We start from the raw sequence: 12,370 nt of genomic DNA, 5'->3' as shown, positions 1-12,370 counted from the left end.
CAAAAGATTTTAGTTAGAAATTAGCTTTCAACATATTGGCTAAAATTTCGCTGAAAAAGCAGCAAAATTGTAGCCAATATGTTCAAAGTTAACTGTGGAGTATTTATTTGTTCTCAACTGTATTAGTTTTTTTTAGGAAATATTGATAATATCACAATGGTCGCTGTGTATTTAGATGTAAGACGAGAGATGAAAATGAAATGTAAATATAAACACGGTAAATTAAATCAAATTATATTAGAACACAGTAAAACTATTGAGCAACATTCGATCCAAACAAAACCAGGGTGAATAGTAACAGGCTGACATTAATGTTGAATGAAGACTGAAAGTAATGTGTAAAATTGACAAATCAATGGTATCAGTTTTGAATAAAATTTAGGTAGGTATAAAAACCGGTTCCAGAAGCACATTCTCAAACGTGAAATTTTCTATTTAATAAATCTTATCATAGGTACTCCTACTTCATAGGTGTTGACTGAGAGTTTGCTTTGTGAAATGTGCCAATTTCCTATTCCTATACCTTGTGGCAAGCACAAAAATATCTGACCGGGAATCGAATCCAGATTATATAACTTTGCCTTGTAGCCGTGTACTTTATAACTAGCCTAAGAAAAGCCCGACCTAAATGAGTAGTTATGTACCAATTCTTCATCTATCATTACATGAATTTACAAAAATCATCAAACAATATGCTTAGATTTGTTGACTCGTTGTAAACATAAACCGAATCAAATTGCATTGGTTCTGAGGTTTGGTTTTGACTTCCCCCCCTAACAACAGTCCGAAACACAAAACTCGATTAAACTCTTTACCATCACCCCGAAAAGTGGGCAAATATTATTACATTTTCACGCGTCAGTGAGTACTTTTATTAAAAAATAAATTAAACAAATAAGTCATGTCATTAATAATATCCTTTTAGCCCTCCGCTCCTGACGACATTCTAGAATCTAGTGCCCGGGGGAAACCGATATACAAATCGGCCTCGATTTGACACGCAAGTGCATATGGATGGGCGAATGAACCGAAAACAGTCGCAATGCACACTAGGCCCGAGGGGTGATTCTAATCAGCTACGGTGTGTGTTTATCCCTCTTGCACCCACCCACGCGCCGACATCGATGCTCATTTCTTTGCCTCGAAGGAACCCTCACCCTAACGGAGGACTGAGTCTGAGTAATGACAGTTCCCCCTCTTTTAAGCGCCTGTAAGTAGAGGCTCAATTTTTATAATTATTGTACCAACTTGGGATGACGTGGGGTGGTGCCTGAACCAGTTCAATGTCTCAACAATATCTCATGTAGTTTTTTGCATATTCAAAATCTCCGTAAAAACTTAAACCACAATCAAAGTTTTCAAATTTTTTGGTGCCTTGGAAGTTTTTTATAATGCGTTTCTTCAATTTTCTCGACACAAACTGTGTTTCTATGTACATTTTTTTACGAGAAATAAAATAACTGCAACTTTTCTATCACCAAACTTCCCAATTCGACGAAATTTACAAAAATCTCTAAGCATCCACCCTGATCCCTGGACCCCGGATCGAATTTATTTGAATTTGCTTCTGTTCGCATTTCCCCCTCTAAGTGCTGAGCAAACTGGCGACAATAATTGAGATGACTTTTCCTTTTTACACGAAGCGGGAACCAAGCGATTGCACTTGTTTCCCTGCATACTTACACCGGTCATAGGCAACCACCCTCCCCATTCTGAAGATACATCGAACGAGCAACTAGCAGAATTCCCTGAGGGCTGAGAGCTCTGGGATTTGGGACTGCTGCAATTCCGAAGCGTGCTTGCTCACTGTACGCTTCTCGATTGGAAGGAGGGTGCTCTCTGCAAAACGATTTTTCACCGGCGAAAGAAAAATAATGCCTTCGGCGTGGCATTCGGGCGATTGCAGAAGGAATTTCCATATTCTTAATTACAGTTTTCCAACGGAAGCCCAACTTTTTCCGCAGTAGTGATGAGCGACAATTATGGTGGAAATTTGCTGCATACCCTACGGTGGTGCTTTGTGTGGTCGTATTACGCACCATTGACAGAATGCTGCAGGCGATGATGCATAGGGATTCCCGGTGGCTGAAAAGTCAACGGTGGTTTTCCTGATTGGATTGATGTAAGTGTTGAAGCAGATTACCTAATGGGATTTTGTGTAAGGTTCCTTTTAGAAATCAATGAAGAAGAATGTTATTCGATGACATAACTCAAGGAAACCTTCGATTCGTGCTTCCAATACTATTTTTTTGGCTTCCTAAATAGTTGAAAACGGATAGCGATTAGAAAAGACAAGCAACTAATATATACAATAAATTACCAGTAAGTTCGGTTCGACAAAAAGAGAAACATATAAAACGATTCGTCTGCCGATGATCAAGTATCACTCGCTTCAAGTCATTTCATCGGCTTAGTTCGATCCAATAATCCACTTACGGTAACCCCCAACATGAAGGTAAGCGACCTACAAATCTCTCCAATCGCACGTTTATCGACTTATCAACTGTGTATATTGTTCCTCATCCACAGGCGTTCGTAGTGTTGTCCATGGCCCTGGCCATCGCATCCAGTGCTGCAGTTGACGATTCCACCAAGAAGGAAAAGCGTGGACTTTGGGAACTGGGATACGGTCACGACAACCTGAACCTTGATCATCACTACAATAATCACCACCTAGATTTCGATCACCACAAGGAAGTCAAGCACATTTCGACCACCATCACCAAGAACGTCCCGGTCCCATACCCAGTCGAGGTTGAGAAGCACGTCCCCGTGGAAGTGAAGGTCCCTTATCCAGTTCATGTCGAGAAGAAGGTTCCGGTCTACGTCGAGAAGCAAGTCCCAGTGGTCGTTGAGAAGAAGGTCCCATATCACGTCGATCGCCCAATTCCCTACCCAGTCGAGGTCAAGGTCCCAGTCGTCCACAAGGAATACGTCGAAGTGCCCAAGCCGTACGCAGTTCATGTTGAGAAGCCCGTTCCAGTGGTCGTCCAGAAGCCGGTGTATGTCGAGAAGCATGTCCCGGTGACCGTGCACGTCAAGGAGCACCACCACAAAAACAAGCACTGGGGACTGTTCTAAGCGATTTGTGATCTGTTGTTTATTGTATGATTGAGAGAAATATAGGAATGTTTTGAATGAATCCTATGAGCGTTTCCTCTTTTAATGTCTTTTCTGAAAATTCTTAAGTGTTATCAACACGGATACTGCTTTATAACATTTTCATCTAATTTTAATTCATGTTATATTTGTTATGCTGATTTGGTGAAAAGTAAATTTCAAACTTTTGCAACCATAAGGTATGCAAAATGTTCGAGTATGATTCGAGTGTTTCCATGTATGTTGTCATGTCTCAATAATCAAATGTGTCTCGTGAATGGTCACTTTTTAATCCATAAATACAGTAAAACCTCCCTAACTCGATATAGGGTTTATAGAGCCAAGTTTAAAGTTTGAATTCATGAGTCGATGATCACTTAAACCGCAGCCACACTGATTTTATGTTCTATAATCCAACTATTCCTTCTATATGGTGTTACAGAGAGTTGAATAATGCAGCCCACAAACCCTCAGACTGTTCGACCAACATTGACTCCGCCCTAGGGTGCGGCTTATTTTTTGAAAGTTCTTCTTCTTCTTTCTGGCGTTACGTCCCAACTGGGACAAAGCCTGCTTCTCAGATTAGTGTTCTTATGAGCACTTCCACAGTTATTAACTGAGAGCTTTCTTTGCCGATTGACCATTTTTGCATGTGTATATCGTGTGGCAGGTACGAAGATACTCTTATGCCCTGGGAATCGAGAAAATTTCCTTTACGAAAAGATCCTCGACCAGTGGGATTCGAACCCACGACCCTCAGCATGGTCATGCTGAATAGCTGCGCGTTTACCGCTACGGCTACGGCCCCGTCAAAAAAAAGTTGAAAAGTTGAAATTTGTCACAACTAAAAATTCGTATGCTCTTATGAATTCAAATCACATTAAAAGAAAAACTTCAAAATTTGAGCTAAAAATATTAACATTTAGAGATAACGCAAGCGTTAAGAAGGTGAATTTTAAAGTTATTAAAAATGGTCTTGAGTAAAGTCACCAAAACTTCGTTATTTTTTAAAAAACTTTGAAACTTTTAGCAAAATTGTTTTCAAAATTAAATTAATATAAACTTTGCAGAGTACCAAATCTGTCTAAAATTTTAACTAGTCTTAGTTAAAAATACCGTTCTGATTCAAATTCCTGTAGACGTTGAGAAACACGACTGATCTGTTTAAGGTGGTTTTACAGAATGATCCTTTATTAATTGTACTGACTGTCATTGCCTACTCTAAGTCATTGTCTGAGCCTACCTTGATTAGATACTTTAATATTATTCACTACAACTTTCGGGCATCCTGACAAAACCGATGTCCTCATCGATACTTCCATCGTCTGGTACGTCATTACACATCCATTTTCGCATATTGTTTGGAGAGCAAATTGAATTGAAAGGAATACTCGAAACTTGAAACCCGTCTATATCAGCTATCACAAATCGATCATTTGGCAGAACTTTTTTTATTTGATATGGTCCTTTAAATTTTGCATCTAATTTATGTGATTCATTTGCTTTTAAAACAACGAAATCCCCTTCTTTGTAATCAGCGCACTTAATTCTTTTTTTATCCGTCATCTTTTTGTTATACTCTTGAGTTTCTTTATTTTTAATTTGAGCTTTTCTACGAATTTCTTGTAAAGTTTCTTTTCCTAAATCAAACTGTTTACTTTTTATGAAAGACTCTATGTTATAATTTTCATTTTCTATAGAATTTTGTTGTATTCCAAATAACAAAATACTTGGATAATTATTAACAGATCTATTGAACGTATTATTAAAAACAAATTCTATTTTATAAAGAATTTTGTCCCATTTGTGCTGAGATTCGTCACATAGTTTGGCAAGCATTGGAGTTAATGTTTTATTTAATCGTTCCACTTGACCATTTGATTCAGGAGTTCGTACTGCTATCTTCACATGATTTATGCAATGAACATTAACAAATGTTTCAAACTTACTACATGTAAAACATGAACCTCGGTCAGTTATAATTCGTAAAGGTCTACTATAATAATTCATATAATCACTCAAATGTTTTATCACTTCATCTACACTAGTAGATTTGGTTGAATATAATTTAGTAAATTTAGTAAAAGCATCAACAATAACAAGAACATATTTTTGTCGATTTGATGAAGGCAATTGAATTGGACCGTAATGATCAATATGAATAGTATCAAAAGGTTGATTTCCTTTTTCAACTATTTTCAAAAAACCCTGTTTTTTCTCACATGGACTATAAAATATGCACGTTAGACAATTTTGAATATATTTTTTGACTATTTTTTTCATACTACTGAACCAATAATATTTTTTAATTTCATGGATTGTTTTTTCAATTCCAATGTGACCACAGTTATCATGATGTAATCTTATAACTTTGTCTATCATTAATGTTGGAACAACTAATAAGTTTTTTTTCTCCATCTTTCCTAAGCAAAACACCATTTATAAGCAAAAAATTTGGAAAATTTGATCGTTCTAGTAAATTTTTAATGTTCATGATTTTACTATCTTGTTCTTGGGCTAAAATTATATTGCTTTCTATTTCAGATTCATTTAGAACATTTATTGTATCAACATCTGATAATTGTTTATCTACGAATTTATTGGACATATTTTGACGACTAAGCGCATCAACATGTTTCATTTTAGATTCATCCCTATATTCCAGATCAAAATTATAATTTTCTAATAATAACGCCCACCGACTTATTTTTGGATTCAGCTCTTTTTTGGACAAGGTTTGCACTAAGGCATTGCGATCAGTAAACACTTTGAATTTAATACCTGCCAAATATACATGGAAACGTTTCAACGCATGAACTACTGCTAACGTTTCTAGTTCAAAACTATGTAATTTCGATTCATAATTGTCGGTTATTTTACTAAAATAACTAACAGGATGGAAATTACCATCACCTTGTTTCTGAAGTAAAATTGCTCCGAATCCATAGGAACTAGCATCACAATGCAGTTGTGTTTCAGCAGATGGATTATAAATTGCTAAAATAGGGGCTGTAATTAAGTTTTGTTTAAGCTTTTCAAAAGATTCCGAATGTTCTTCACTAAAAAAGAATTTTGAATCTTTCTTCAGAAGATTATATAGAGGACGTGCAATTGAAGCAAAATTTTGTACAAACTTCCGAAAATAACTCGTGAGTCCTAAAAATCGTTGAACATCTTTCACATTTTTTGAAACAGGGAATTTGGAAATACTTTCAATATGTGCATTGTTGAGTTTTCTACCTTTTTTGTTCAATGTGTATCCTAAATAATCAATTTCTTCAAACATAAATTTGCATTTTTCCAAATTCAACTCAAGTAAATTTTTACTCAATATTTCGAAAACCTGTTGTAAAATTTCTAAATGTTCATCAAATGTTTCACTTGCAATCAATATGTCATCCAAATAAACTACCATTTTTCCTTTTTGAATCAAATGTTTGAAAATTTTATTAATATACCTCTGGAAAACTGCAGGAGCATTACACAAACCGAAAGGAACCCTCAAATATTCGTATTGGCCACTAGGAGTTACAAATGATGTATATTTAGTTGAAGCCGATGCCAATTTAATTTGATGAAATCCAGATTTAAGGTCCAAAATTGTAAAATATTTTTTATTTTTCAAACTGTCGAATATGTCTTCAATAATAGGTAAGGGATAATTATCACGAACTGTGTCTTTATTCAGTTTTCTAAAATCTACGCACATTCTTATCTCGTTGTTTTTCTTTGGAATCAACACAATTGGGCTGGCAAATGGTGAATTACTTTCCTTTATTACTCCAGCTTCCAAAAGTTCTTTAATTTTAAGTTCAACTTTTTGTTTTTGATCAAAAGATAATCTACGAGGTTTATAATGAAATGGTTCACCTTTCTTTAAAATTATTTCCATTTCATATTTAGTTTCAGGAATTAAGGGTTCCTTATAACATGCATAATTTGTTTTGAAAATATCAAAAAATTGTGCCAACTGATCGTTTGTAATATCACCAATGTATTCTTTATTTATTTCGGAAACATCAGAACTGATATTAAAAATATTTACCGTTTTATTAGAGTTAGTTTCAGGTCTCGAGCTTCTTTCAGTATTTGAATACAGCCGAATACTTTCATTAATGATAGTCCGGATTCTTGAATGCATAATAACGTCCCGTCCAATGATAGCATCATAAGAACCAAGCACCTTATCCGGTACTACAACGAAATCAATTCTGAAAGAAATGTTTTGAATATGAATAATATTAATGCTTTCACCTAACGTCTTGAGCCTATTTCCACCTATACCCCGGTAACATTTGCATTTATTACTTTTTGTTATATTTTGTTTTTCCACTAAACCTCGGCGTATAAGTGAAATAGGACTGCCAGTATCAAATAAAGCTCTAAAAGAATAATCAAAATTAGAAAGTTTAAATTCTACCAGTCCGTCATATCCTTCTTCAATAACTTCGTCCTCTAGCTGTTTGTCATTTATTACTGCATTAAAGATAGGTCTTTGCGCTGCTTGATGTTTCTTAACTCCTTCATTTGGTTTCCATAATTGCGATGTTGATTTCAACTGCTTCTGATCGAATGCCTTCTTGCAATTCACTGCTAGATGCCCAGGTTGATTACAGGAATAACAAACGGTTTGTTTTCGAAAATCCTTCTGCTCGTCCATTTTGATCATCCGAAAAGCTTGATTGATTTCAGCAACCGTTTGGAAATTTTGAATTCTTGCTTGATTTTTCAGATTGTGGTCAGAGATCCCTTCGACAATGTACTCAACTAGTTCTTTTTCTCCTAGGTTAAGCTTCTGTGCGATTGATTTTTTTGACTGACAATAATCTGAAAACGGCTCCCAACAAAACCATCTGACTCGTTCCAAACGCTTCCGCAGCTCAAAACCGTTGACAATTGTTCCATACATTTGACGAAGATCTGCTAGTGTTTCTGCATATGTTCTCAGCATGAAATCAGCTCTTCTATGCAACCAAATTCTTGCACTTCCTTTCAGTTGTTTGATCACTACGAGCTTCATAATTTGATCATCTATTCCAAGGGCGCGCTTTGTATTCTCCACAATGGCGATAAAATGGTTGATATCTTCATCGTTACGCCCCGCAAAAAACGGCAGAAAACCAGCCACATCTTCTAGACGGAAACTGTTGTTAATCAGTTTGCAAAGGAAAATTTGTAGCATTCATAGCGCCTTCCGCAACGATTCCTACAGGTTCTATTGCAACTTCAGCAGAAAGTGTTCGGTCAGTTTCAGCCCTCGTATTGAAAGGATATCGGTGTCCAGAACTCTCTAGTTCACTCGAAGTCTTCTGACTGCGCAGCAACATCCCACTTCTGATATGTAGACGTTGAGAAACACGACTGATCTGTTTAAGGTGGTTTTACAGAATGATCCTTTATTAATTGTACTGACTGTCATTGCCTACTCTAAGTCATTGTCTGAGCCTACCTTGATTAGATACTTTAATATTATTCACTACAATTCCGGACAGCTTTTAATTCCGGACACTCAACTTTGTATGGGAAAGGTTTCACTTGAAATGTTCCAAAATTTCCCGTTCAAAAGTTCCCAACTTTCAGGCTTGTTTTAATAAACATTTTCCATAGCAAGCCATGACAAATTATTATATGCATTTAGTTTTGACGTTCTTCTAACGCCCTCAGCCGTTCAATGTGTAATTTTACTAGTTTAATTTTGGTTTTCGTGTGCTGTCCGGAATTCGAATCAAAATGACCGTAATTTGAAGCAAAAGTGAGTTTGCGTCCGGAATAAAAATCATGGAAAAAAACATTAATTTCTTTTTATTTTAGGTTATTTGAGCTGCGAAACCCAAATCTTCATTCACCATTCGAATGTTAAGTGTGTTTAAAGCTTGATAATGCAGAGGTATCATACAGAAAGTGTTAATTTATGTGCTTTTTGCTCTGTTAAACTTCACCGCGGCCTTAAATGTCCGTAATATGAATCAAAACGGTAGTTTTCTCGACATTTTTTCTCATTTTGCTAAAAAAATAATTTTTGTTTGACCATAACTTCAAAAGACTCTATGACACTACTCCGAACGCCACTACCCCGAATGCCGTTACCCCGAACGCCATTGCCCCGAATGGGTCATTACCCCGAATGAGTCTACTACTCCGAACGCCATTACCCCGAAGGTATAATATTTTTAGATTGATGATTGTGGAGTATTGTGATGTGAAATTTCAATCAGTAGGATAATATTCGAACGGAACCCAAATAGGCATAGCCCTTAACAGATAATTCTGAAGGTGACAGGTTCAAATCCGACGATCGAGGCCATAGAGTATATTTATGCTTGCCACTCAACATACTTATGTAAAATGATTAATTGACTAAGCTGACTGTTAATATCTGTGGAAGTGCTCGTGAGAATATTAGGTTGAGCGGTAGGTTTGGTTACAGCGGAGATGTAACTTTTTCTTTTTGCGTCACGCTCCTGCTGGAAAAGAGCCTGCTTTTTAATGTTTCTATTAGCATTTCAACAAACATTAACTAAGTGCTTTTTTGTCGATTGATCATTTTCAATGTGTATATCGTGTAACAGGTACGAAGATATTCCACGCCCCGATGAATCGAAAAAAAAAACATCCAAAGCTTGATCTTGCTGACTAGTTGTGCGTTCATCTCTATGGCTATCTGGGCTCCGATGTAAAGTCAGCATCTTGCAGGAGGTTCTTGAACAACCTTTTGTCGTGTCTTACAATTAAAAAAATATATGTTTCGAAGAACAGCCTATATTGAAAAGAAGGGAAAATTTCTTATGAAATTAAAAACTGTGAAATTCCCAAAACACTATTGTATTATGCTATTTTTTCCTCGTAAATATTTTATTTTCTGTGACGACAACGAATAGTCGCCATCTGGACCATTTGGAAGACCAATTTGACCAAACTCTCTGGGCTGTTGTATAGAAGGCTGGGTAGATTCTGCCTGCATCGACACCAAAATATGATTTCAAAATTTCATCACGGTTACGGCATAAAAAAACGCTTTGGTACGCAGAATTCTTAAGCTCAATTTCAAAATGATATTACATTCTTTAGCTGAATTCCGATAACAGCTGTTGTGCAGCTCTGTAAGAGATCTGAACTTACATAGGGAAGGTGTACCGGTATTCGCCATGTACCAGTTATTCGCCACCCCAGATTATATACCGTTTCACGACACATATGGTTGCAAATTGTTTAGTGTTCGCTAAATTGCTTTAAAATGATACGGAAACGTTCTTGGAAACCGCAAAATTTTCTCAGAAAATAATAGAAAAAAATCATTTTCCTTAAAATTTTTGCTCCCTTGTACCTATTTTTCGCCACCTGTTCCTGATTCGCCACCCTCCATAAGAAGTCAACGTAAGTGGCGAATTCAGGAACCGAAATTAAAATCGTGGCGAATACTGGTGCAAGTGGTCCAGTATTCGCCACCACTATTTTTAATACAAAAACAAAGTTTCTGATTAGTTTTTATATTTTCCCTGCTGAGCATGGATTGAAAGCTTTCGTTTGATGTATTGACAGTAACCAAAGGTCGTTTAATTTATGTATAAACAATATTTTTCCTTAGGGTGGCCAAAACTGGTACACCTACCCTATAACAAAAAGAACTCTATGTTCAAAAGAAATTAAATATGTTGATCGTTATTATAGCCCATTAAGTATTACTGGAGAAAAAAGTGCAGCATAATCTCTCATCAATAATTAAAAGTTATTGACTGACTAAGTAAAAATAGTCTGTTTTTCATTAAAATCAACGGTATTAGAAAAAAAATCTGTGGCCAACTTTTGTAACAACTCAAAAGAACAACCTATTTTAGAAAGAAGGGAAATACTATGCCAATAAGCACCGAGATGAATTAATCTCGAGCTGGAAGTCTCGTTAATAATAATAATGACAGTAAGCACGACAAAATAATTGATAGATCGGCCAAAAGAAAGTAAAATCTCTGATAAAATTGTTAGTAGACCAAGAAAATATTTCAAAAATATAACAATCAAAAATGTTAGGTCCGATTTTCCACACCGTTGCGTTGCTTTCTAGCTTACATTACAGATGCATACATACAAACCATGCTCAGTCCAATTTTATTGCCCACAAAAAATACTATGCTTAATTCTGAACTATTCGGGGTAATGGCTTTCGGGGTAGTGACCCATTCGGGGTAGTGGCATTCGGGGTAATGGAATAAAGCCCTTCAAAAATACTCAACCGATTCCAAATCTTTATTTACAAACTGTTCATCCAACACATATTTCTAAAAAATGTTTTGACTTAGTTATTGAACAAAAACTATTCAAAAACATGATTTTTTTTAATGAAAAAGTCGAATTTCTTTGGATTATTTAAATTTTCCGATGGGAATTGCATTTGTTCTATAAAACTTAAGTGATAAAGTGATTTTTACCACATGAAAAACTATTTTGGTTTCGAAATGATTAAAAAAATGTTGCAAAGTCCTTTTTAAAGGTTATACAAATGATAAAAAAAAACCGTTCCAGCTTTAGAGATAATGTGTAACCGGCAAAAATTTGAATAAACTGTCATTTCTCGTTAAAAATCATGTTTTATGCAGTTTTTGTTGAATAACTAGATCAAAACTATTTGTTAGTGAAATGTGTTGTATGACTAGTTTGAAAACCATTAAGTTAGCTTCAAATTTATGTAAAAATAATTGGAATCGATTGATTATTAATGAAGTTATGGTCAATTAGAGATGAAATTTCGAGTAAATGAGACAACATTTGGAGTTTACTTCTAACTAAAACTAGTTTTGATTTTAGAAAAATTTGGAACTCCGTAAAGTTTTCATAAATTTAATTTTGAAAGGAACGATGCTAAAAGTTTCAAAATTGGTTGAAAAATTACAATTTAATGAATACTTCACCTAAGTTCATTTTTTATAACTTGGGAATTCACCTTCGAGACTTTCGAAAAATATGCCGCACCCTACTCCGCCCCAAGTTGGTCAAACCGATTTATGTTGATGCAACCGTTTGACCGTCTGTCAAAGTTAATTTTAGCAACACTATATTTCTTCGCTTGTTTTGAATGATCTTGGCAAGTCTAGTGGATATGTAATTGTTATTTTTCCGAATTTGGTGACTGTGAATTCTTTGAATTTTTTTCCAGGAATTCCTCAAGATATTCATCACAAGAAATTTCACCAGGGCTTTTGTCAGTACACTTCCCATGAACAGAACCGATGTGCAACTTTGGTTTGAACCTAGCAACTTGTGTTGAACCTCAAACGCG

The 12,370-nt window shown here is 35.6% G+C and overlaps 2 protein-coding genes across 5 annotated transcripts in view; one reads left to right on the top strand and one right to left on the bottom strand.

The window, feature by feature from the left end:
• Nucleotides 1-12,370, bottom strand: part of LOC5564933 (protein sickie) — a 653,305-nt gene that overhangs the window by 563,291 nt on the left and 77,644 nt on the right. The window lies entirely within an intron of this gene.
• Nucleotides 2,346-3,140, top strand: LOC110677177 (mantle protein-like). The gene is made up of 2 exons (XM_021848053.1): nucleotides 2,346-2,455; nucleotides 2,530-3,140. The coding sequence occupies exons 1-2, from the start codon at nucleotides 2,450-2,452 to the stop codon at nucleotides 3,079-3,081; spliced, it is 558 nt and encodes a 185-aa protein (XP_021703745.1). The 5' UTR covers nucleotides 2,346-2,449; the 3' UTR covers nucleotides 3,082-3,140.

Source organism: Aedes aegypti, chromosome 2, assembly GCF_002204515.2.
Source record: "Aedes aegypti strain LVP_AGWG chromosome 2, AaegL5.0 Primary Assembly, whole genome shotgun sequence".
Classification (NCBI taxonomy): Eukaryota; Metazoa; Arthropoda; class Insecta; order Diptera; family Culicidae; genus Aedes; species Aedes aegypti.
The sequence above is the reverse complement of the archived record's forward strand: the minus strand, read 5'-3'. Positions and strand labels throughout refer to the sequence as shown.